Source organism: Engystomops pustulosus, chromosome 1 (assembly GCF_040894005.1).
Source record: "Engystomops pustulosus chromosome 1, aEngPut4.maternal, whole genome shotgun sequence".
Lineage (NCBI taxonomy): Eukaryota > Metazoa > Chordata > Amphibia > Anura > Leptodactylidae > Engystomops > Engystomops pustulosus.
The window spans coordinates 170,850,640-170,877,808 of NC_092411.1; the positions used below are offsets into that span (position 1 = coordinate 170,850,640).

At 42.5% G+C, this 27,169-nt stretch overlaps 1 protein-coding gene across 3 annotated transcripts in view; it reads right to left on the reverse strand.

Annotated features, from left to right (window-relative positions):
* Positions 1-27,169, reverse strand: part of MED11 (mediator complex subunit 11) — a 94,181-nt gene that overhangs the window by 47,743 nt on the left and 19,269 nt on the right. For all 3 annotated transcript variants that reach the window (XM_072113872.1, XM_072113871.1, XM_072113870.1), the window contains exon 2: positions 23,607-23,742. In XM_072113872.1, the coding sequence (XP_071969973.1) occupies positions 23,607-23,691 (85 nt within the window). In that variant the 5' untranslated portion in view covers positions 23,692-23,742. The remainder of the gene's footprint in view (positions 1-23,606; positions 23,743-27,169) is intronic.

The window sequence follows — 27,169 nt, forward strand, 5'->3', positions numbered from 1 at the left end:
ATTTCTCCTATTTTCTGCTTTATTGGTGTCCTCAGTGAGCTGAATGGCACTTTGTGATAAATAAGTGGGTCTTGGTTGTAGTTTGGGCACTCGGTCTCTAAAAGGTTCGCCATCACTGGCCCTAGATCATGATAGCCTCGGATCTTTGTGCGACATCCGATGACGTCACGGGGAGTGACGATCGAAGTCAAGCCCGTGAACCCTCTTATTGCGCTATGGGATTAAAGAAGGGAAATTATGGTAGCAGTTTGAGAGAGAGTGCAGGGGAAAGAAGACAGAGATCAGACAATGAGAATATAGCTTGGATGTAATGACAACCATGTAGTTTTATGAGGCACAATTGTATCAGCATAATCACTCACAGTGTGCAAATCCTATTCATGGCCTGGTGGAAAGATAGAGAAATAGTTCAGAGGTGTGCAGGCTTTTATTCAAGTTGGCGAACTCGGCTGAGTCAGTGTTGCCCGACTCGGATGCCCAAGTTCCTCCTTATTTACATATTATAATTATTGTCCTATTGCATTATCTATGCACATTTAAAGTATCTGGATTCCAGTAATGTAAACTTTACTCCAGATCTAGCTTGACAAAGGAATCCACAGTGTTCCCAGTACATGAAAATATATCAGGCCTCATCCTCAAAGAGTGGAAAGATCTGGAAAAAAAGGCCTACCATAACTGAAAACTTCAAAAGGAAATACTGACCACTGGAACAAAATCTCCAAGGTAGACACCCCTATTGCGGGCATCTCAAGAAAAGCGTCCAGCGTTTGAGGATGCAGGCCTCCTTAACGCTGATGTCCTTTTTAATTTTTGCGTTTCCATTTTTTTACTTTTCCATGTAAGGAGTATGAGGGCTTGTTTTCGGTGTAACAAATTGCAATGATGGTATTTAATATTCCATGCAATGTACTGGGAAGCAGGAAATAAAATGCCAAATGCTGTGAAAATATGCATATGCCCTTTACACTTGTGTATACGTAGTCCTGTAGGGAAGAGGAGAGGAACGAGAACTGGCGCCAGTGATATGGAGCGAGATGAGGAGAGGTCTTGAATGGTTAAAAGTTTTTATTTATCGCGACCTTAGTTCATGTTTCGTATGATGCTAGTGCACAAGCTGCGACTCCAAGGAAGCTTCCCTGTGTGCCCATAATTGTCAATTGTCTCACATGGATGTAATGAGAACAGTTTTACATTATTGACGATGAACCTACGTAGTCATAATGGGGCCTTTCGAAAGGAGCAGACACATTTAAGTTCCCGTTTGGGATAATAAAGTTTACACTTGTGGGCTTGGATTTCACCTCTATCACTGTGTGCCCTAAATGACAGGTCTACTTCATTTTTTGGGTTGGTGCGATTGTGCGCAATTATAACAAATTTGTATAAGTTTTATGTTTTGGTGTTCGGAGCTGTGGGTGGTGTCATTTCTGAAGTTTTAAATACTACCATTTTTAGGAAAGTATGGCCTTTTGATCACTTTTTATAGATTTTTTAATATTTTTCAAAATGCCAAAAAAAGTGGTATTTTCATCTTTGGGTGCTAATTTCCGTTACGGGGTTAAATGCAGTGAAACACTTATTATATTTTAATAGATCAGATGTTTTGGGACTCGGCGATACCTCACAGAAATATCATTTTTACTGTTTATTAATATTATAACTTCAAATTTTTTAAGGTTTGTTAATTTTTTATTTTTTTTTTTTTTTAATGTTTGGGTTTTTTTTCAATATTTTTCAGACCTCCCCATCCCCCCAGGGTACTTTAAAGAGAAGCCGTCATGCGAAATAACCCCCCTAAACTAAATATATTTTCATAAACTGCCATTAGAGAGCATTGCCTCTATCCCTTCATTATCCCTCTACATGCCTGTAAACCTAAGCAATGAGGTCCTAAAGCTGTATGACCTGTGAAATGTCCAATGAAGCATTAGCATATTCAAGCTGTCCACTCTATTCATGAGTGGGAGGTACAGTCACACCCCCAGTGCTTGACTGACAGCCTGTATAATGATGTGAGGCTGTATAATGATGTGCTTCCTGGTGCTGGTGGCCACGCCCCCTGCAGCCTGTGTGTGCATGTGTGTGTGTATAGGAGAGATACAGCAACTCCAGGCAGCCATGTTACAGCAGAACATGTCAGATTCATGTGTAGCTGATGTCTGTGTCTCTCACCTGTATATTAGGAGGATGCAGCATGTCAGCAGATACAGCACACATTACACACAGACATGAGCAGGGGGAGGAGAGGGGAGGGGGAACAGGGGTGACATCACTGCCTCTGACCATGTGACCAGCCTCATTTACATGATAAAGAATAGATGATTTTATAATGATTAATGTATGAAATAACTAGATAAAGGCTGGGATGGGATCCTTGTGAGCTGCTCCAACAGGAAGAGGTGACAGGACTAGTGGCAGAGACCTGATGGCAGGTGTCCTTTAACCCTAGTTTTCCTGGTTGATCATGCCCTATACTGCCGTACTACGGTATGGGATTTTCCTCAATTCATTACAATGTGCAAATCGCACAGCTAGGTCCATTTCCTTATGGCTGGAACAGCTAGAAGGACAAATTGCCAAAAGAACTCCCAGGAATGAGATTCTCACATCTTTTCAAATATTCAAAAAAGTTCTGAATTTCACAGCAGATACGAGCAGATGTGATTAAACTGTCCACTAGAGCAGCCGCCTTATCCAACATGGCAAGAAAATGTACCTGGATGAGGACTTGGTTGGGCGATGTGGGCTCAAAAAACAAGCTGGCGGTGGAATTCCTTGCGAAGGTGACTGCCCTTTTGGAACAGAACTGGAGGACATCCTGGAAAGGCCTCAAAGTAAAATTTCCACAAGAGCAAAAATTTAACAATCAAAGACGGGCCTTACCAACTAGAATAAAACCAGCAATCAACCAAGGACAAAAAGTCCCAACTCTACAGAGGAAAGCCTAACAATATTTGCTTCAAAAAACCATCCACCTATAAATCACAGTCCCAATGATACCAGGCTTCTGGTCAGGCAGGCTGAAGGAATTCCACCAGGGGTGGGAGAACATTACAAATAGTCCATGGATATTGGACCTGATAAAGGTTGGATACAAGCTGGAATTCATATATCTGTATAACCTGCAGATCAGGACCTCCTGAGTAACAAAATTGTGTTACTACTGAAAAAAAAAAGATTATTCAAGTACCACAGTCTCAACAGATGAGGGGTTCTTCTGCCTATCTTTCTAAGGAGAAAACCAAATGTAACATTCAGGGCAATTATAAATTTAAGAAAACTAAACGAACACCTACAAAAAAAATAAAAGATGGAAATAAACCACAACTTGTGGTTTATGCCAACTTGCGACCTAAAGGATGCATATTATGTGCCAATTCATAACCACTACCAAAAGTTCCTAAGGTTAGCAGTAAAACAGCAAGATCTTTCACTTCCAATACAAAGTCTTACCATTCAGGCTCAATGCTGCTCAGAGAAAATTTACAAAAGCGATTCCGGAAGTTGTGGGGTTTCTTCATATGAACAGGATCCAAATAATGCTTTCTTATTTCGGCCTACAGGCCTTCCATATTACAGGCAGTCCCCTACTTAAGAACACTTGACTTACAGACAATCCCTAGTTACAAACGGACCTCTGGTAATTGGTAATTTATTATACTTTAGCCCTAAGCTATAATAAACAGTCATAACAGTTATCAGAGGAGTCTGTAAGCTTATGATAATCAAACATTTTTAAAATCCAGTTGTCATAGAGACCCAAAAGAATTTGTCTGGAGTTACAATTATAAAGTATACAGTTCCAACATGCATACAAATTCAACTTAAGAACAACCATACGGAAACCATCTTGTACGTAACCCGTGGACTGCCTGTACTAGAAGATTTGGAAAACCTTTTCATCTCTAGGCTGGCTACTGAACAGAGAAAAATCCAATCTCATTCCTTCTCAGACAATCCTATTTCTAGGAATCCTTCTAGTCTCCAGCATTCTAATGGCTTTTCTTTCAGAGGAGAAAGTAATCTCAATACTCCAGAAGATTTAGTCTGCTCAAGAAGGGAGATAATGAAGATCCTGGGGCTTGAGACTTTAATGTTGCCAGCAGATCAATAGGCTCAGTCCCATACAAGGACTCTACAGTCTTTTCTGGGCCAAAAGTCCTTTATCATTTGAGAAGAAGGTCCTTCTCCCCAAAGAAGAGCTTGAACTGGTGGTTCTTAAAGGAAACCCTAAGAAGCAGAGTGGCCTGGAGATCGCTTTACGGTGGTAGCTTAACTGAACAAACAAGGAGGCACCAGGAGCACACATCTTATCAAGATAACAGACAACATCTTCCAGTGGGCAGAGAATGCCCTCTCCACCTCAGCCTTGCACCTGAAGGGCAAGCTATTCGAGAAAGAATACTTAAGCAGTCACAGGTGTCAAACACAGTAGAGTGCGTCTGTATTGATGTTTATGCGTAGAAACGCCATGTTGCGCCACTTTCGAATGAGTGTCACACCTGCACCATTTTTACCTCACTTTGGCTGTGCGGCACGCCTACCCCCTCATCACCACTCCATATCCCCGCCACCATGCTGCCTCGGAGCCACAGCGATCCATCTAAACCAGAGGTACACAAAGTAAATAAGTACAGTTGTACCTACGTGGCTCTACACCGGATCTGTGGCTACTGTTTATTACATAGACAGGTAGTAGCCACAACCCTATTACAAGGTTGGTGTGGCTAGTGTATGTAGAATATACAGACAGTAGCCACAACCCAATGTCATATAAAGGCAATATCCACACCCAAGTGGCTACCCCTGTAAGATATGGGTTCCCGGGCTACCCCTGTGAGAGATGGTTAGAAAACAAAATAGGCAAGTCTAAAACCTTAATTGTAATATAGCTGAATTGCTGTGCTTGTTTTTTGATGGTTTCTCAGATTCTTTTTAACATTATGTTCAGCTTTCTGGTTGTTCGCAAAGGGCTCATTGTGATGGTATTGCTGTATTAATTTTACTAAACAGCTCACCTAACGGTTGAGAAGCATCTACATTTTTACATTATATTTGGCCTTTTTAAAAGGCAACCATAAGGCTCATGTGGCTCTCTGTGAAAGTGAGTTTGCTACCCCTAGTCTAAGTAAAGGAAGGAGAGTGGAAACTCAACCCCAATATCTTCTCCCTCCTGGTGCAGTGATGGATATGTTTGCCACAAGGGAGAACAAGCAAATACTCCAATTTTGCTCTCTCCTCCCCATGGGGTAGATGTCCTAGCCCAGTTCTGGCCCCAAGGCCTGCTGTACGTGTTCCATCCTTTCGCCCTCATTTCCAGGACCCTAAAGGAGATCCAACAAATACAGCCATCAGTGATCTTCATCGCGCCCTTTTGAACAAGACAATGGTTCCGGATACTTCTTCAAATGTCAAAAGGGGATTACTTAATGCTCCCACAAGTTCCAGATCTCTCGTCTCAGGGGCCAACCCATCATCCAGAGCTTCTTCAGCTACAACTAACAGCATAGAGGTTGAAATCGTAACCCAGAAAAACAGTGGGCTTTGAGACAGTGATCTCCACCCTTCTAAAGAACAAGTAGCGCCTTTCTGGACATCAAGTTATCTGAAAACTCTTTAATTAAAAGATTCTTGAAAGCAACAGAAAGAATTAGACCATTCCTCCTTGGGATCTTTTGGTAGTTCTTTGTCATCCGACTACTGCTCCCTTTGAAACTGTAGAAAAAAAATTCTCTCAAAACAGCTTTCCTTAAAAACAGCCTTTTTACTAGCATTTACAACAGCTAAGAGGATTGGAGAAATCCACATACATGTAATGTGTTTATGTATGGCAGCCAGCAACCTTTCCCAAGGTCCTGAATGTTATGTTTTTTTTCAGCAAAACCACTCAGCTCAGGGATTCATAAAATTGGATTGGTTCATAAAAGGAAATCTACCATTTCATTTCATGCATTAAGACTATCATATCCTCGGCTTACCAACTTGAGGGATTACCTATCCCCACTCAACTTAATGCTCACTCTACATGGGCCGTTTCTACCTCCTGGGCAGAAAAAGCATTGCCATCAAAAGAGCAGACTTGCATGGTGGCCACATGGAAAAATGCTACAACCTTCTTTAAACATAAGGTTTAAAAAATCCAATTACCTGTAAGAGTAATTTTCATCTATCTACATAAAGAAGAGCAATAACATATACCATTGCCCAATTTAAACGTATTGCTGCCATGTGGTCTTCAATTTATCCCATTGTCAACAGATCATCCAGACTTGATCTAACCACAAAATGGTGTCCTCTAAAGGAATTCATACAGAAATTGTCACTCATTAACTCTAAAGCATAAATTGATTATATTAAATTAAAATTAGATATTGAATAAAGTCTGGAGAAGACCAAGTCAAAGATGTTTCCCTCATTAATAGTGGGAGAGTCATAGAGATAAAGGAAACCTACCACTTAAAAGTGGTAGTTTTTACACACATATACATGGCACCAGCTCAGGGTAAGCTGGTGCCGGAGCATTTTTATTAGTAGAATAAAGCGCCTATCGCGATTTATAAGGGGGAAACAGGCCGTGCTAAGTTGTGCAGGCGCACGTATGCCTGAGAGCTCGGTGACGTCACCGGCTCTCCAGCACTTCAGAATCCGGCGCACGCACGGGCGCGCGCATGGTGCGCTGTGCCCTAGTGCGGTGCGCTGAGATATAAGTTAATATAACTTATAAATCGTGATAGGGGCTTTATTCTACTCATAAAAATATGCTCTGGCACCAGCTCACCCTGAGCTGGGGCCATGTACATGTGTGTAAAAACTACCACTTTTAAGTGGTAGGTTTCCTTTAAGAGCTGATAAGAGCTGAGAGGGAGGAAGGGAAATCAGTGTTAATAGGTATGTTAAAGTCTCCCATGATAGTTGTTGGAATCTCACAGGATAGAAAGTAAAGGAGACAAGAGGCAAAGAGATTACATGAACTGGTAGGGTGAGCCAGGAGGATGGTATACTACATCCACACAAAGAGAGTGGGTAGAAAAGTCTGAGGGTGTGGACCTCAAAAGATGGGAAAATGAGAGGGTACAGGGAAATGGCCAGGAAAGTGCATTATGGGTAGTGGAGAAGAGGGAATACACTAAATCTTGATAAGGTTGGCAGGGTTTCTGTGTGAAGTGATAAAATGAACAGAAGGTGGGTCTCAGTTAACAGAGATGTCCCCTGCAGTAAGCAAGAGGAAGAGACAAAAGATGCTTCAGAGATTCATAAGAAGTTATTTCTATGTATTAGTTATTAGTATGGTTACAAAACAAAAAAGAAAACAAAAGTTTGTAGACAAACATAATTGTTAGTTTTCTCTGCCATCTTACCCGTCTCCTGCCCTGTCTAACTGCAATGTATAACTGTAGTCTCATACTTGTCAGAATATTATATTTAGCACCAAGAATCTTATACTACCAATAAAACTTAAACCCAGAGAAGACAAGAGACAAGGCCCTAATTCAGCTTGTAAAACAATTCATCTAGGAAACTTAAACCATGTGGGTTAAGTTCTTAACAGAGAAAAACAAACTCATTTGAAACTCATTTGATGAACATTAAATCAGTTAGGACAGAAAAGGGTCAAATGCTAGAGAAAAACAGACACATGCAATACTACAGTAATTAACAGAAATATACCATTATAAAGGCTGTGAGTGGCATAAGGCAGGAGTACAAAATAATATGTAAAATCTACAGCTTATAAATAAATCAAGTTTTTGAATTTTTATCATACAGTACTGTACTATGCGTGTTTACTGTTCCAGATTTCCTAGTTGAGGGGACTTTACAGGGAAAAATGTTTTGAATTAGACAACACAGTGGTTTATCCACTTCAACAATAGAGAAATTGTGGAACTGACTTGGAGAACATATCACCTGGAAGAAATTTGAAAACTCCTGAGGTATAGAATTATGCTCACCTGCTGAATCACACTACAAAAGTGTGTGCTATAAACCATGATTAAGAGCCAATAAAAAAGACAAGTTTTTAATTTTAATTCCATCCATCGTGCTGGATTTACTTATTCATTTCAATAACTCAGTGAACACTGGAGAAAACCAGACAGTGGCTTTGAATGTGCACAAGCACCACAAAAAGCTGCAAAGAAAGAAAGAAAGAAAAGGCCAAACCAAAACTTGGATACATGTGCCCCATTGTTTATAGAAGAGTGCCTTTAGTGTCTGTTTAACCCTTTCCCGACATTTGGCGTACTATTACTGCATGGCGGGAGGTGCGTTCCCACAATATGCGGTATATTATAGCCAACACCCACCTCTAACACCCGAGATCGGAGATTTCTCCCGACCGTGTCAGGGGCATATAACAGGGAATCGGACCCCCCTCGTGGCGCTTACCTAGGGGGGGGGGGGGGGGCTGTGGCTCTGATCGAAACCCTGGGACTGCCTGGGATCTTCTTCCTGTGACGCAGTGAAAATGCACATGTCACATAATACAGTGTAATACATCTGTATTACACTGTGTTAGGTGAAGAATAGCTTGAACAAGCGATCAGAGGATCGCTTGTTCAAGCCAACCTGCAAAAGAAAAAAAGTAAAAAACACTAAATTAAAACACACTTTTTAATAAAAAGAATTAAATAAAGTTAAAGGGGTATTACGTGAATATGAACGTCTGACACAAAAACCCATAATACTATAAATAAATGAATACAACAATACTCAATGTCATTAGTCACAAAACGGAGCTTAAATAGTTTGATTTTATGATTTACAAAATTTATGGCCTCTCTAAAGTAGGTGGAGTTATCACTAAGATGGCCGCCACTAGAAACTACAAGTTCCATGATCCTTTAGTTCTCAGTAACTCCTCCTCCCTCTTATGCTCTGCTCCCGATGATGATATAACAGACTTTCCTGCTCTGTTACCGTAGTAATGATGTGTAACTGCCTTCGCTGCACATCACCACAACACCGGCCATACTGGATCCACTGCAACCAACATAGTGGTGATCACATGACCTGTCCAGGCAGGTGCAGGACATGTGATGTGGACATGTGACCAGCAGCCATCTTCTGTCCTGTGTCTGCTCCGCAACGGACCGCGCGGAGGAAATTAACGGACTGATTAAAGGGCCAGTAGCATATTAATTCTTCATTATTGAATGTTACCAGCATTTTCTGCTAAGGGGAGTAAAATTTTAAATAACAACTAATTACACATTAGCTTATATTTTGAGTACCCATTTGTATATGAATTATGCTTATTCCTGGAACACCCCTTTAAAGTCCACTAAACGCAAACATTCCCTATACACATCTAATGAAACAAAAAAAAAAACTGGAAAAAATCACCAAAACCCCCCACATATTTGGTATCCCCGTGTCCGTAACAATCCGTACAATAAGTCAGAAACATTATTGGACCCGTACGGTGAACGCCGTAAAAACAAAAGCCGAAAAACTCGCCCAAAAATGTAATAATAATGTAATGTAATAAAATCCCTTTACAAAAATGTTCCAAAAAGTGATCAAAAAAAGTTATGTGCGCCAAAATGGTACCACTGAAAAGGATAAACTCAATACGTAATAAATAAGTCATAAACCAGCTATGTCAACCAAAAAATATTAAAGTTGTATCTCGGAAAAGATGGCGATGCAAAAACAAATGAGATTTTCTTTATATTAGTTTTTTTCCAGTTAAATTGTAAAAATATATATAAAAATTCTATAAATGAGGTATCACCATAACCGTAGTGATCTATAGAATAAAGATAATATAGTATTTTTAGGGTACGGTGTACGACCCCCAAAATATACAAAGAAAAAGAAACCCAAAATTGACAATTTTCTTTTCCTCCATAAATTAAAGAGTTAATAAAATCTCATCAAAAAGCTAATGACCCACTAAAATGAAGTATTTGTAAACTGCATCTCATGTCGCAAAAAATAAGCCCTTATATGTACAAATTGCCAAAAAAATAAAGATGGTATAGCCAATAAAATGTGACAATGCATAATCTGCTCTAAATGGCGCAGCTTCCCTTAGATGCCCGGGCATGTGCCCATACAGCAGGTAACCACCACATAAGGGGTATTGTTATACTCGGGAGAGATTGGGTATCAAACTTTGTGGAGCATTTTGGTATTTTATCCACTGAGAATTTGTACATTTTATGAAAAACACATTAATTTAGCCAAAAAAAATTTCATTTCGAAATTGCATCCGATTTTGTTTTAACCCCTGTAAAACAATTAAAGGGTTAACAAGCTTCATAAAAGTTGTTTTACCTACGTTGAGGGGTGTAGTTTCTAGAATGGGGTAATTTATGGCGTTTTACTTTTATTTAGGCCTCTCAAAGTGACTTGAAACCTGAGCAGGTCCCTCAATAGCAGGATTTTGTGTTTTTTATGAAAATGTGAGAAGTTGCACCTGACGTTCAAAGCCCCATAACATCCTACAAAAATGACAGTATGTATAAAAAACCAACGCAGGCATAAAGTAGACATACGGTGAATGTTATTACGTTTTTTGCTGTTATAACTATGTGTGGAAATTTTCACCAAATATCTGATTTTCTCATAAATAAATGCAAAACATACCACCAAAATTTTTTAACTAACATGAAGTACACAGTGTCACAAAAAAACTAATTTCAAAATCATTTGGACATGTTAAAGCGTTATAAAGTTATAACCACTTATAGTGACGCAGGACAGATATGAAAAAATGGGCCGTGTCAGGAAGGTGAAAAGTGGCTTCGGCGTTAAGGGGTTAAACATTTTATCAGGTTTCTTTATCTCCAAGCTGTCAGTGTTTGAGTATGGATATATAAAACATATACAAAGTATATAAAACTTAGTTTATTATCATCAAGTGCACTATTTATGCAAATTTTTACCCACAAACCACCACTAAGCAGGTACCCACATATGGTGGGTACAGAAAGTATTCAGACCCCTTTAAACGTTTCACTCTTTATTTAATTGCTCAAAACTTATAACTCTGCATTTTACCTTGCGAAACAGGTCTATTTTACTAATCTAATATCCACTCTCTCTAACAACCCCAAAAGGCCCTTTGATACTCTTTACTCCTTACTAACGCCAAAAGTTTCAACCACCTGTCACAGACCTTGAGGCTGAAGATCTGGCCAACTACTTTAAAGATTAAATTGATTGCATTCACCTGAAATAATTTCTCAATCTGCTCACTCCACAGAAGAAGAAGTGTCCAGGCTCCTTTCCTATACTCGCCCCACTACCCATATCACTGACCCCATCCTCTCACATCTCGTACAGTCTTGTCTATCCAGCAGTCACTTCTCACCTCACTAAAATCTTCAACCTCCAGCTTGCTCCAATCATTGCACTGACTTTCCATCTCATTGCGAATTCAGTTTAAAATAATAACCCTCATCCATAAAGCTCTGCATAATGTTGCACCTCCCGATCTTTCTTCTATCATTTCCGTCTAATCGCCCAACCTGTGCTATTCGTTCTGCCAGTGATATTAATCTCTACCTTAATTCGAACCACTCATGCACATCAAGCAGGAACCACCAGATATATACTAAGCTCCAGGCTTCTCTGCAGTCACTTTCTCCTTGGACTTTGTATATAGGATGGTGGCTGGTTCAAGCAGCAGAATTTTTATTAAATTATTTTAGATTGTTCCCTTATAAAAAATGGCTGGACCATTATACAAGCTCTAATACCTCTTGCGTTGCAAGAGCTTACATTCAATGAGGATGAAGGGTGCAAGCAGGGCCCTCACTCATATTGTTACATATGACTGTTTGTACTCTAATGCAATATTATATGCGTATATGTATATGTGTTGTAAAGCGCTACAGAATTTAATGGTGCTATACAAATATTATTAATTGCATTCAATTAGTAAGGTAATAAAAGTTCTTCTTTTGCTCATTAATGCACACAATCTTGACAGAAAAACAGAAATGTAGATATTTTTGTTAATATATTAAACAATGGTTAAAAGTATTTAAACCCTGGGGGGCGTGGCCGAACTATGGAGGAGGCTAGACGTGTTTCAGAGTAGCTCCCGCAGCCGAAACCCCGCTCAAAGCTGTACCACACCGCTATCTAGGAATTTTCTCCAGATGGGTCCCAAGAAAAGGGGAACACCCCAGGCACCGAGTGCCACCGTTCCCAAGACAGCTGCTCGAGGGATCGGAAGATTTCTGTCTCCCCTGACAGCCTCAGTGCCTGCGACACGTGGATCGGACATGGCAGCGGGAACTTCCACGCGGCCCTCTACAGCGGCATTATGGCCCCGTACTCACCAGTCACCAGGTACCGGGGATGGATCCGTAGCCTGTGGGGAGGATTCCCCGAGAGAAGGCTCCCGAGTCTCTGGCGGGCGCTCAGCGGAGGAAGCGGCACAAGCCGCAATGTCATCCGGAGGACGGAGAGCCTAACCAGGCACATAGGGGCTCAGAAGAGATCCCGGAGGTGAGCACGGGACTGACCAGACAGGAACATAGCAGCACAGCTGCTTCACTTAACGCTCCCTCACATCAGGCAGCTTCTTCTGGCCAAGTGGATTCGGGCCCCCAGGCGGTTGACCAGCTGATAGGGCCATCCGTGGCCCCCAGAAATGAGGACTTGGGGCTATTGTCAGCAATTGCTGCTAAGGCTGGGCAGGGGGAGCCACCCAGAAGGATATGATATGTCCTCCACAGGGGGTCCACCATGGGTCAACTCCGGACCAAAATGTGATCCTGGACTGTTCCCTACCCCAGGGACTGGATAACCCACACTCTCCAGCCCTCTGGTCCTCTCAGGGCGAGGAATGGCCACCCACACCTGGGAATTGCTCTCCAGCAGCCGTTGCATCTCCTCCATCACCTTCTTTGTCAGCATCATTCTACCCTGGTGGATCGGCACCTGCAAGGTCTCCTTGCTCCACTCATCCCTCTCTGCTGCCACAACAATCACAGATGATGATGTCTGGCTTTCCACCTGTCCTTTTATCACAAGAATTGGGGGCACTAGCGGAATTGAGAGCCCTCTGCGCTCACCTACGCTCTATCCCTACTAGGGAGGACATGGAAAGTTACATGGCGAGACTGGAACAGTCATATGGGGCGGAACTAGGGGTAGTGAAAGAGGACGTTCAAAATCTCACCGTTAGAGTCTCTGCTGCAGAAGACAGCCAGGCATCCATCTCTAACAGAATGGACAATCTTGAATCTACCCTGTCTCTGCACTCCTTCCAATTACAATTTCTACATAAGGGTCCGTGGCTTACCAGAAACAGTAGAAACCTCTCATTTGAATGACACCCTTCGGCAGATATTTAATTCTATACTCGAGGTCCCGGTTGATACGCCTCTAGAGTTGGACCGGGCGCACCGCTCCCTACAAGCTAAACCCGGTGACCAGGCCCCACCTAAGGATGTCATATGCAGGGTTCATAAATATCAAATCAAGGATGCTATAATGTCCAAAGCCAGGGATATGGAAAACATCCAGTTCCAAGGCACAAACTTACAACTACTCCCGGACTTGTCCTGTCTCACGCTGCTTAAACGGAGGGCCCTTAAACCTCTACTTGGAGAGCTCCGCCACAGGAACATTCCATACTCCTGGGGATTCCCATTTTGTCTCCATGTCCGCTACAAAGGGGGCAGATATACTCTAAGACATCCGGCTGAGACTCCTGATCTAGCGGCTGCCTTGGGCTTCCCGGCCCCGATCATCGCTGAATGGCCCAGGTTGCCTGTACCGGAGGGGTTGGGGGGTGTCCCCCCACTCCCGGCTAGACCTCCAAGACGCCGGGATTGCGGAGGCAGAAGAGGGCGTCAGGGCGCACCAGATAACCAGTGATATATCATGTCTGTATGAGTTCTTTGATGGTGTGTTGTATATTGTCAAGTTGCCAAAAGTCTTGCACTGACATTCTATTGTGTTTTAGTCGCAGGTTTGCAATACTTTTCAGTTATCAGGAAAAACCTACACCTGCGGGGGTGGTCCATGTGATCTTCCCCCTCTTTAAAATTTCTTGCAAAAATTAGATAGCTTTCTCTCTTTCTTTTTCACGTTCCTTCATTCACGGCAATAGGGGGTCGCTGATGCTGTATTCGCGTACTCCTCCTCTCTAGTTTACCCGTTTCCCATTGGGGTTTACACGTACGGCAGGCCCGTTCGTGTATACATAGTTTACACCCCACCCTGATCTTTGAACTTATATAGATTAGGGCTTATTGGTTTGTTGTTGTAATTTTTGCTTGGCGTGTTTGTCTTATCTTACCCTCCCAACCCTTCCCTCAACCATCCCAACCCTTCCCTCTACCCTCCCTTCTCTAGCCGTTCTTCTCTCATCTTTATCCCTATGTACTGGTCATGCATAACGTCGGGCTGTCTTTCTGTTCCTTTAATGTCAAAGGTCTCAATGCCCCGGCAAAAAGGGGGCAAATATTATATAGGCTTAATAGACAGAAAATTCTTATAGCTCTTTTTCAGGAAACTCATTTTGTGGCGAACGCGATACCTAATTGCCCAACCAACTTGTACTCCAAATGGTTCCATTGTCCACACCCGGATAAGAAGGCTGGGGGGGTCTCTATTGCTTTTCATAAAACTCTGAAATACATCCTGATAGATTCAAAATACGATTCAGGGGGTAGATTTCTGTTTCTAAAAATCAGTGTTGGAGGTGCTATATTTACCATTGCTAATGCGTATTTCCCTAACTCTAACCAGGTCTCCTTTGGAGTCTCAACGCTTCGATCCTTGGCGGAATTTGCAAATGGGTCGGACATCATTCTGGGGGGAGACTTCAACATGGTGATGGACGTTGATCTGGACACAACCACAGGCAAGTCCCCTGTCTCCTTTGCCAAACGCCGTAGACTAAAAACTGAACTCAGAGCTCTTCATCTGGTCGACATGTGGCGCACATTACATCCTTCCACCAAGGAGTATAGTTACCACTCTCTAGCTCACAACTCCTTCCATAGATTAGACTACATCTTCCTCTCACACAGGTTGCTAGATATGTTACCTAGATGCTCCATTGATACATTCCTATGGTCGGACCATGCCCCGGAATTTGGCTCCCTAGAGGGTTCCCCCTTCCCAGGCCGGAAAGGCACATGGCGGCCTAATGATCATCTATTGGATGATCAATTATGTTGTGAGGAGTTGAAAGCAGCAATCCGCTCTGCCTCAGAGAATCCCATGCAGTATGCCTCCACACTCCCAGCTACATGTGATGCTTTCAAAAGTAAACTACAATCCATTCTCATTTCACATGGGACAAGATTGAAACGAGAGAGAGCGCATAAACTTAAAACATTATTAAGATCCTTAGCCGACAGAGAATGCGTTAATAAGGCGACCCCTTCGGAGCTCTTAAAAGCAGAGATCTCCTCCATACGCCAGGAGATCTTGTCTATCCTAGACCAAAAATACCGGTGTGCTAGGGAGCGCATGCAGAAGGGCTTCTTTGAATATGGTGATAAATGCGGAGCATGGCTAGCTAAAGCACTCCACCCCCGCAACCCGACCACTCATATTTTTGCGATAAATTCCCCGGAAAAGGGGCTGGTGCATAAAGAGTACCAAATTTTAGATGAATTTTCCAAATTCTACTCAGAGCTATATAACCTTGGAGGTAATCAATCCAGATCCTCTGAACCCTCCACAGAGGAGATCAACAGTTATCTAGAGATGAACTCATTACCCACTATTCCGGATGCTGAGGCCTCCTCTCTAGAAGAAGATTTTTCGGAGGAAGAGGTCACATTTGTTGTCAAAAACTTCAAAACGGGTAAAAGTCCAGGCCCTGACGGATTTACTCCTAGGTTTTACAAGAAATGCAAATTGGAATTGATTCCCTTGCTCACCAAAACTTTTAATACCATTTCAGAGAATAGTCCATTTTCAAACCAAGCACTGCAAGCCTACATTACTGTGATCCCCAAGCCAGGAAAAGATCAGACTCATTGTGGGAACTTTCGTCCGATATCCCTGCTGAATGTGGACACCAAAATATATTCTAAACTCCTAGCGCTCCGACTTCAGCCCTTCATTCCTTCTTTGATACACCAGGAACAAGTGGGGTTTGTCCCGGGGCGAGAGGCCAGGGACAATACGATTAAGACTACATCTTTGAAAGCGAGGGCTCAGACCTCCGGAACCCCCATGTGCCTATTATCCATCGATGCTGAAAAAGCTTTTGACAGAGTACACTGGGGGTTCCTGGAGGCTACCTTGCGCTCCGTCGGCCTTGGCCCTCATATAAGAGAGAGAATCATGGCCTTATATCGAAGCCCTTCGGCCAGGGTTAGAGTTAATGGTGCACTTTCATTGCCTCTGTCTATATCTAATGGGACAAGACAGGGTTGCCCTCTGTCGCCCTATTTATATCTCCTAGTAATGGAATCCCTGGCAGTGGCGCTTCGTAGCAACCCCGATGTCCAAGGAATACGGATAGGACAAACTCACCATAAACTGTCCCTATTTGCGGATGACCTGCTCCTTTATGTCACCAATCCTTGTATTTCTCTCCCAGCAATATTGAAGGAATTTCACATATATGGGAGACTCTGTAATTTCAAAGTTAACTTACAGAAGTCGGAGATGCTGAACGTGTCACTCCCCCAAGGGGAGGTGTCTCACCTGACATCGGTGTTCCCTTTTCGCTGGTCTGATACGTCCATTAAGTATTTGGGTGTCCATATTCCCTCGGATCTCTCACGCCTATACCTTCTCAATCATGAACCTTTGTTGAAAGCCATAGTGGCTGACCTGACTAAATGGCAACCACTGACCTTGTCCTGGTTTGGGAGAATCAATGTTCTAAAAATGGATATCCTACCCAGGCTTCTATACCTTTTCCAGACTGTGCCCTGGGATATAGCTCGTGACTTTCTTATCCCTTCAAAAATTAGCCCGCCACTTTGTTTGGCGGGGTTCCTTACCTCGTATAAGAAGGAACCTTCTTATACGATCTAAAATAAATGGGGCGGCGGGGATGCCCGATTTCATATCCTACCATAGAGCAGCAATAGGTACATGTGTCTTGGATTATTTTCATCATAAGTCAACGAAACTATTGGTTACATCAGTATTGGAAATCTCCCCTCCACAGGCACTTGGTTTTTTCTGGTTGCCACAATCCGTCAATTTACAACCCTTTCATCTGCCACATACTCTGCAGACTATCCTGAAGGCATGGAGGAAATTTCCATTTAAACTGCGAATAGTGTCCGTACCAGGCCCTATGACTCCGATCCTGGGCAATCCGCAATTCATCCCGGGGATCAGTGCCCGGTCCTCCCTGGGAATGGATAACACGTTACCTAGAATAAGAGATGTGGTAGATGAAAACGGGCTCCGCCCCCTCACGGAATTAGGGAGTGGGAACACACCAGGATCCTGGCTAATGTACTTACAACTCACACTTTTTGTTTCCTCTCTGACACCCACATCAGCTCTCACAGCCAACCTCACTACATTTGAAGAGTTATGCCTCACTAACACCCAACTAACTCATACAATATCACTTCTGTATGGCGTATTTTTGACAAGGGAGACAGGGGACGTGGGAAACCGCACTGGAGAAGGAACTGACTACGGAACAGTATTTATGTTAACCCATGTCCTCTCCTCTTCCTGCAGACTCCAAGAACTAAACTTTAAAATTCTCTCACATTGCTATCGCACCCTGGTTAAGCGGAGCCAAATTGACCCTCAGATCTCAGACCGGTGCTGGCGGTGCGAGGGTGACATTGGCTCCATGCTACATATCTGGTGGAGCTGCCCTCTCATTGCTCCCTTGTGGCAGAATGTTAACCAGTTGTATAATGAATTGTCCAGATCCCATGTGACCTTCACCCCGGAACAGGCCCTTCTTTCTGCTCTCCCGGGACCAGTCTCTAAGATCAAAAAGGGTTTACTACGCCATTTTCTCGTGGCTACCCGCCAGATTATTCCCCGCTGTTGGAGATCATCGACTCCTCCCTCTAGAGCAGACTGGGTGGCTGCCTTGAATCATTTATTTAGAATGGAGGAATTAAGGGCTATTGACAATGACAGAATTACTCAGTTTCATAGTACCAGGTCTCCCTGGGTGACCTTCAGGGAGTCTCCCTCCTTCGCCACCTGGGTTACATCGGGATCATTTTCCTGAGTGGTCTGGTGTTGGTCTCAATCTCTCTTCTGATTCTTGCCCCCCTACTTCCCCCCTTCTCCTTCCCTACTTTTTTCTTAATATACTCTCTCTAGACTCTTTCACCGCTTATTCAGTCCCACTCCCCTTGTCTACCCCTTGACCTTTCGTCTTACCCTACCCCCACGTCTTTGTTATCAAAATGTTTATAGGAAGCAATACGGTCTTACTCAGAAGCTATATGTGGATCAAGTTTATATTTTGTACTCTGCCATATACGACAAGTGGTCCTATAGATTATATTCTCCTAGTTCACAATTCATCTGTATCATTCATATCGTATTTGCTTCCATCTTATGACTAATTACGTTGTGATTTATTGTACGTTGTATGTTTCAATAAATGTTTATTGACTCTAAAAGTATTTAAACCCTTAAGTGTAACACTAATTTATGTTACATGTTGTCCATTTACTTCTGATCCTCCTTGAGATGGTTCTACTCTTTCATTGGAGTCCAGGCACACACCTGTCTGTACAAGACCTCACAGTACATGCTAGAGAACATGATAATCATGAAGTGTAAGGAACTGCCCAATGAGCGCACAGACAGAATTATGGCAAAGCACAGATTTGGCCAAGGTTACATAGAATTTCTGCAGCACTCGAGGTTCTTAAGAGCACAGTGACCACTATAATCCTTAAATGGAAGAGTCAAGAGTGTTGGTGGTCCTTATGTTCCAAGGTGGAGATACTAAATTACTCGTTTGAGGTGGGTATGTTGCCAGCTTCAATGAGGGAAGCAATTATTGTTCTGTTATTGAAAGAGGGTACATGCCCCCTTGAAATGCACCGTTACTGGCCGATCTCCCTGCTCAATTCTGACTATAAAATACCAGCAAAAGCATTAGCATTCAGACTACCGCTGGTAGTGAGATCAATGGTTCATAATGATCAATCTGGATTCATGCCGCAGGGATTGGTCAGGTATAATATCCAACTATTATGGTGGAACCTGCATGCTCCATGCGAGGTTAAGGGATGCAAGGCTGTGGTCTCACTCGATGCGGCCAAAGCTTTTGACCGTGTCAAGTGGGATTACATATAGCTTATCTTGAAAAGAATGGGGTTTGGTGCCCATTATGTGAAGTGGGTGAAACTGCTATACACTGGGGTAACTGCTAGAGTAAGGGTTAATGGGAGTGTGCCTCTACAGTAGGAACGAGTCAGGGATGTCTTATCTCTGCTTTATTTATGCTGTGGCCTTGGAGCCGTTGGCTTGGACTCTTTGATCATGTAGTCCGCTTACGGGATTTGTCAGGGGTCCCAAAGTTGAGAATGTCATGTTATATGCGGATGATCTGCTTCGCTTTCTTGATTTGACAGAAAATATGGTTGAGATAGTCGTTTGTCTGATTGAAGTACATGGTCTTTTCTAAGGCCTATCTGTGTTAATAAAAATGGTAATGCTCCATTGAGGGGCTGAAACGTCGCACCGCAGGCTTGGGAGAATAAACAGCATTTTTTCATACGGATGTGCTGCCTCAATTGTTTTGTGATTCCCTAAGTTTTACCTGTGAGGCTGGCATCCTGCTCCCCTACAGCTACAGAGCGACCATCATCGCTGTGCTGCTCCATCTGTGTACTTGAGAGCAAATGGTCTAAATACTTATGACCAAAATATCTACATCTGCTTTTTTGTGTCAAGATGGGGTACACAGTGTACAATAAATTTAAAAGGAGTCTGAATACTATCCATGCCCACTGTAGGATAACCATGTTTTCAGTTAGAATTTGCCATAAGTAAATAGCCTTCAAAAGTGTTTTTTTTGGTCATCGCACATTAGTACTGTGAACACCAGCCCAAGCCACAAGGTCGACAGACCGTTATGAAAACCATTACTAGTAATAAACCAGTTTCCACTGAATTTACTTTTCAATGCACCCCTACTTGAGGAGTATAATATTTTGCACTCATTGGCATGTATCATTTGCTTACTTTAGCAGGGCTATATGTTTTTGTAATGCATGTCTTTTTTCTTGGTCTCAGTTTTGCAGGGTTTTTTTTTTTAATTTTTGTGCCTCTTTAGGTGCATTTATAGAACTAAGCATGGGGTCAGTTGTACTTCATTTTTCACCTAAAAGTCTCTAAAAAAGTAAAAAAAACTAAAGAAAACATCTTGGAAAGATCATTTAGGAACAATGCAGCAGACACACCCTCCAGTTAACTTTTTAAGCCACTGGCAGAAATTTAAAACATGCACCCAAAAAATACAAAAAACAACCCCACAAAAAGCAAAAAAAATGTGTAAAAATAAAGATACATGTCCCCACACAACTGGATCAATTTACGCACTGATAAGATATCTTTAGTTAAAAACTTCCCAGTGTCAATATTTTGTTGATTAAATGCCAACAAATGTTGATTTTTATGATAGGATTGCAATATAGTATTCGCCTTTCTCTGGCTCAACTGAGATTTGATGGCATCAACATCAATGACCTTTCTCTAGCTGATCTATTGAAAGACTTTTCTGTCAAGGCTAGGGTCGGGAAGTAAGAGTTCTCCTTTCGGAGATAGCCAATTAAGAGTGTGGAGTCTTATAGACTGCTCCACTAGGGGGATTCTGAGAAAATATGCAAAGTTTTCCAGGATGGGATAAGGAAAACCACGCCTCTTTTAGCTACCTTATAAGGCAGCTCCCTTGACATCAAGCATGATGTCAAGGGAGGCCTTATGACATGATGCAGGATTAAAACCAAACCAGTATATCTATTCCAGAAAAATAGATTCCCAACTGTAGACAGCACTGTTTCAACCTGATTGGGTCTCCTCAGTACAGGGTAGGGCAGGGACAGGGAACCTATGGCTCGGGAGCCAGATAAGTCTCTTTTGTTGGCTGCATCTGTCTCTCGGACAGATCTTTAATACATAGTGATGGCTGCTGTGTGTCTCTTAAGCTGATCACTGAACACAGGCAGTTATGTTACCGCAGCCTACATCCTTTGTATGACCCAGGCACCATCGCCTGGGTCAAAGAGAAGAGAAGAGCGATGAGAAGCTGGTAAGTGAAGACTCGTTTTTTTTTGCTGTGACTACCTATCTACTGGAGGGCATGTTCTGTGGCTACCTTTCTACTGGGAGTATGTGCTGTGGCTACCTATGTAAGAGGAGTATGCGCTGTGGCTACCTATGTAACAGGAGTATGTGCTGCAGATACTTATATACTGGGGGCATGTGCTGTTGCTACCTATCTGGTAGCCCCCGGTCCTTATAGGTACAGCGAAAGTGGACAGTGCCACTTTAAATCCGCGAGTGACGGCGCACGTGCTGGCCAGCCAGGATGGGAGACGGAAAGTGGTGGGTTGAGTGAGCTCGGAAAGGGGCGCCGCTACAGAGAGGGGCATGGGCATACCTGCGATCCAAGACCTAGATAGCAGGGACACCCGTGACACTGGGACTACCTATCTACTGGGGGGCATGTACACATGGTACGACTCTTCCGGAATAACATTTTTAAATTTGTGGCGTTCATGGCTCTCGCAGCCAAAAAAGGTTCCTGACCCCTGGGGTAGGGGACTGTTTTGGCTGGTGGAGAGGCTTGAGACTAGGGTCGGGAAGTAAGAGTTCTATGGAGACTGACAATTAAGGCCACCATGTAGACCATGTGGAATCTTCTGGCCATGGATGCTCCACTAGGGGGGTTTTAATACCACATTATGTTATAATGCCTCTTGTAGGTCATGCTTGATGTCAAGGGAGCTGCCTTACAAGGTAGCTAAAAGAGGTGTGGTTTTCTTTATCCCATTCTGGAAAACTTTGCATATTTTCCCTGTCTGAGCTAGCACATCCAACCCAAATATGGCCATCATACAACTCTGTATAACTACTGCATTGCATGGGAGATATGTAGCTGCCTTGGCAAAAAAAAGAAAACACGGATTAAACTTTTTGTGAAGGGCATTCCTACACTAAATGATGTTTTCAGAATTTAGCTGATTAAACCTTAGAATCCTGGTATCACTTACATTTCAGCTATTAATATCTATTAATAGGCAACAAGCAGTTACCATATATACTCGAGTATAAACAGAGACCCCTAATTTTACCACCAAAAACTGGGAAAACCTATTGACTCGAGTATAAGCCGAGGGTGGGAAATGGATTGGTCACAGACCCCCCCCCCCCCCAGTATATAGCCAGCCAGCCCCCTATAGCAGTGATGGCAAACCTTTTAGAGGCCGAGTGCCCAAACTACAACAAAGACCCGCTTATTTATCGCAAAGTGCCAACACAGAGATTTAATTTGCGATTTATACTCCCTTCTCTGTCACAGTTTTCATTGATACCAGCACTCTGAGGACAACAATAAAGCAGAAAATAGTTCCAGGTAGAGCTGTCACTTTAAAATACCTCTGTGCACAGCAAGTCCTGGGCTGTCAGGGACTGCAGGAAGATACCTGGACTCATCTCTGGTGATGGCCTGGGTGCCCACAGAAAGGGCTCTGAGTGCCACCTCTGGCACCAGTGCCATAGGTTCGCCACCACTGCCCTATAGTATATAGCCTGCCCCCAGTAGTATACAGCACTGCCCAGCTTGCCCCCAGTAGTATACAGCACTGCCCAGCTTGCCCCCAGTAGTATACAGCACTGCCCAGCTTGCCCCCAGTAGTATACAGCACTGCCCAGCTTGCCCCCAGTAGTATACAGCACTGCCCAGCTTGCCCCCAGTAGTATACAGCACTGCCCAGCTTGCCCCCAGTAGTATACAGCACTGCCCAGCTTGCCCCCAGTAGTATACAGCACTGCCCAGCTTGCCCCCAGTAGTATACAGCACTGCCCAGCTTGCCCCCAGTAGTATACAGCAGAGCCCAGCCTGCCCCCAGTAGTATACAGCCCAGCCCGCCCCCAGTAGTATACAGCCCAGGCCAGCCCAGCCTGCTCCCATTAGTATACAGCCCAGCATTAAAAAAAATAATAATAAACTTATATACTCACCCTCCGGTGGCCCCGATCTGCAGCACTGCTCCCCCGATGTCCGCGCGGGTCCTCTTCTGGCTTCCGCGCCCGTCCTCTGTACATCGCGCTGGGCGCCGCCATTGCTGTTTCCCGGGCGCGATGTACAGGAGGCAGCAGAGGCGCCGGGAAGCCAGAAGAGGACATCGGGGGAGCAGCGCTGCAGATCGGGGCCACCGGAGGGCGAGTATATAAGTTTATTATTTTTAAGTGTTTTTTAACTCGTTGTGACTCGTGTATAAGCCGAGGGGACGTTTTTCAGCACATTTTTTGTGCTGAAAAACTCGGCTTATACACGAGTATATACGGTAGTTCACATTACACTATTTCATAAAAAGGAATGAAATGTCATCAAGAATGCATTAGATATACATATGTGTGCGTGTGAGTTTGTTAAAAGAAAATACATAAAACTTTGGAAAGATTATAAAATATTAATTTTCCTTTCACCAAATTACCTGCATTTGATAAGATAGCAGCTATTTCTCTCTCAATCTCCTCCAGGATATGCAGTCTTTCATTTGCCAGGTTATAGGTAGCCATGAGTACCAGAGATCTTGCCTAAAATATCCAATTAAAATGCACCATAGCCACCTGCAATTTATTTAAAAAAAAGTGTCATAAGTTTCTTTCTTTGATATATCAATTACACAAAATGTCACAAAATTGGAAAGGATGCGCTTAACCCCTTCATTGCACAACCCAACCAGATTTTAGTACAGAAATCTGCAGCACAAAACAGTATGTGACCCAATAGTAATGCAATGGTTTATAATATAATCTAATCTTACATTTAAAACAGGTGAATTTCAGATACGTTTTTTACCCATTGATTTCAATGGAATTGGAATAGTGTTCGTATATATCAGTTTATATATCTTATGTTATTTAAGCGGATAGTAGAATGCAAACTGCTAAGCAATTTTTTGATAAAAATCAAGACCATATGTCATCCATAGAAAACAGTTTGTGCCATCAGTTATCCATCTGTTTTTTTACTCAGTATGCGCTGATTTTACATTCCAGAGAGTTTCAAGGTAACCTCTCTGCCAAAGCAGAGAAGAATAAAAAAATGGCCTTGAAACCATGAAAAACAGAAACTGCTGTTAATCAAAATGGTGACTGTACAGTGGACCTCTTTGCTCAACTTGAAGAGTCTCCACTCAAGCTTCAAAACCTTGGAAACAGGTCCCAAAAGAGTCAATTTCAGAATCAGGGGCTTGCCCAAATCAGTCTCTGATATGGAAAGCAGTACAAGATTTCCCTAGACTACTGCTGTCTAGTCTATCTACTATGTACTGCAATGTAGAGGAGCAAGAGGAGTAGTAATACCCTCCTGGAAAAAGCCTCTGCATAGGCCTTCCCATTCCACTTGCTGTTAACACACCAGACCAAGAAATTGGGACAGATATTCCTATGATTTCTAAAATCCAACATCTTCTACTCCTGCTACGGATGGATCTGACATTGAGCTTTAACTCCTCTTGAAAGTTAGTTCCTCGAAGAAAAGATGGACCTGAACTCCTTCTTGCTGTTCTACCTCCTGTTGGATGGACACTTTGATTTCTCCTCTGTTTTGCAGGTTAAAGGGGTTAGGCAAGTTAGGCCCTATCCACCGGACTGTCCCACAAACCCCTGTAGCAGCAGAATGTAGGTGCTTGTACACAAAGGGAGTTATAGATGGCCTTTATTTAACAGAGGCCACATCAAGTCCCACACTATTTTGCCACTACATCCTATGGCACTGGGGCATAGTGGGGGGGGGGGGGGGGGTTATATTGCGGTCTTTGGCTTCATATATTTAGAAGGCAAAGGTGCAGCCTATACCGCTTTTGCCCAATTTGTACACTTTAATCCCATATTTAACCCCTTAATGCTGAAGCCACTTTTCACCTTCCTAAGTCACAAAAAGAACAGAGGCATGAAAAATAGATCAAGCAAATAGTATCTTTATTAATAGAAAAATACACCACAAAACATGCTTAAAAACCTTTAAAAATTGTGAAAGAAGTCACAAATGAATGACATCCTCGGAAAGTGCTCAACACATGATAATGTGCACTGTTCCCTGAACTCCAGCTCCCCCTTCTGGCCACAATATAGTATACAACAATGTACAGAAATAAATATTATCAATGGTGAGCCATATTCCTGTACAATTTGTGTGTTCTTTGTCACCCCTACGGGTTATGCAATTTTTCTTTTAAATTTTTGTCATGTGTTTTCTTGACTAAGGGTTAGTAAGTATTCCCTTACAGGTGAGAATATACACTCACACTTCACAATCTGGGGTCACATTTCACAACTTTGTGCACTGGGCGGGGCTTACCGCCCACTGCCTCAATAGTTTTTGGCGCATGCTTAAATTAATACAGGTTGGGTATTTCTATTATTTTGTAATCCCTTGTTTACTAGATGTCCTTACTTCCCACCAGTTTAGATTTGGCCTATGATCTTCTTCTCTTGTACTGGTTGTCTCAGAAAAATGGGATTTATCTTCGCATCCATGATCGAATTTTCTCCTATTGGTTCTCCATCCATCTATCTACTTCTCAGCGCATGGTTCTTCCAGTTTAATTTATATTATGATTCATTACTATAGACATTGATAATAGTTTATAATTTATTCCTAAAAAATATTTTTCAAGCTCCCGCTCTTTAAGAGCATATACAAAAATGGTTTGCCCTTGACTGCTAATATCAAGGGCCCTCAATATGTGATCCATTATATACATAATAAATTAGCACTTTATAACTTTAAGAAGCACCAGCACTTTCATGTTTTACTGATAAAACTCTTTACTCAATAATACATATAATTTAGATATGAATTTTTCACACTATGGTAGGGTTCACACTTTATGATTATATTTGTGTGGTATGAATGGAGTGTTTATGGTGTGAATGGCTCATGGGCCCATGAGGTGGATGTCTGCGAGTGTGCTCATTATTTATTTATTTATTCACTTATCATCATTCATTAATTTGTTTCCAGGAGATTTTATTGGTGTATGTGCATACACAATTTTTAGAGCCGCGTTAGAGGATTTAATTTTGTCATTAACACTTCATCCTAATTTGATGTGCATATTTTAAAAGCACCTATAATTCCCTGTATCTTGGTCCATGTATGCGCCCTTACTCTTATCTGTGACTGATACATATGTGTGAAACTCATTCATTGCACATGAGCTAGGTACTATCATGTCACAGCAATCCAAATGTGTACTGTGCAGGCATCACTGTTTCCACACGGACTGATTTAATGGCGCACCTAGTACTTCCGGTCAAATGTGCACTATGCAGGCATCACTGTTTCCATATGGACTGATTTAATGGGCACACATAGTACTTCCGGTCAACACAGGAAGTTTAAAAGAAGCTTGCATCACACCAACAGATTACCCCTGAGGAAGCTACCACGAGGTAGCGATACGCGTGGGGCATCTATCCCCAGCACCCCGCTCTCATGGCCTGAGCATTTAGGTATACAACTTTCTTATTTGTACATGGTTCTGTGCTGATCCTTGAATTATGTGTCCATCCATTATTGTGTTTCACCCCACTTTTTGTTGTTATCCTGCATTTGTATGGACTTATCTAAAGATTTGATTAGCTCACCATTGATAATATTTATTTCTGTACATTGTTGTATACTATATTGTGGCCAGTAGGGGGAGCTGGAGTTCCGGGAACAGTGCACATTATCATGTGTTGAGCACTTTCCCGAAGATGTCATTCATTTGTGACTTCGTTCACAATTTTTAAAGGTTTTTAAGCATGTTTTGTGGTGTATTTTTCTATTAATAAAGATACTATTTGCTTGATCTATTTTTCATGCCTCTGTTCTTTTTGTGGCTTTTGATTATATATTTTGGCATGTTTTGATCAGTGGTTACAGTTGGGCAGTACTGGTCCACCTCTTGTGTACACTTTTCACCTTCTTGACACAGCCCATTTTTTCAAATCTGCCCTGTGTCACTATAAGTGGTTATAACTTCGGAATGCTTTAACATATCAA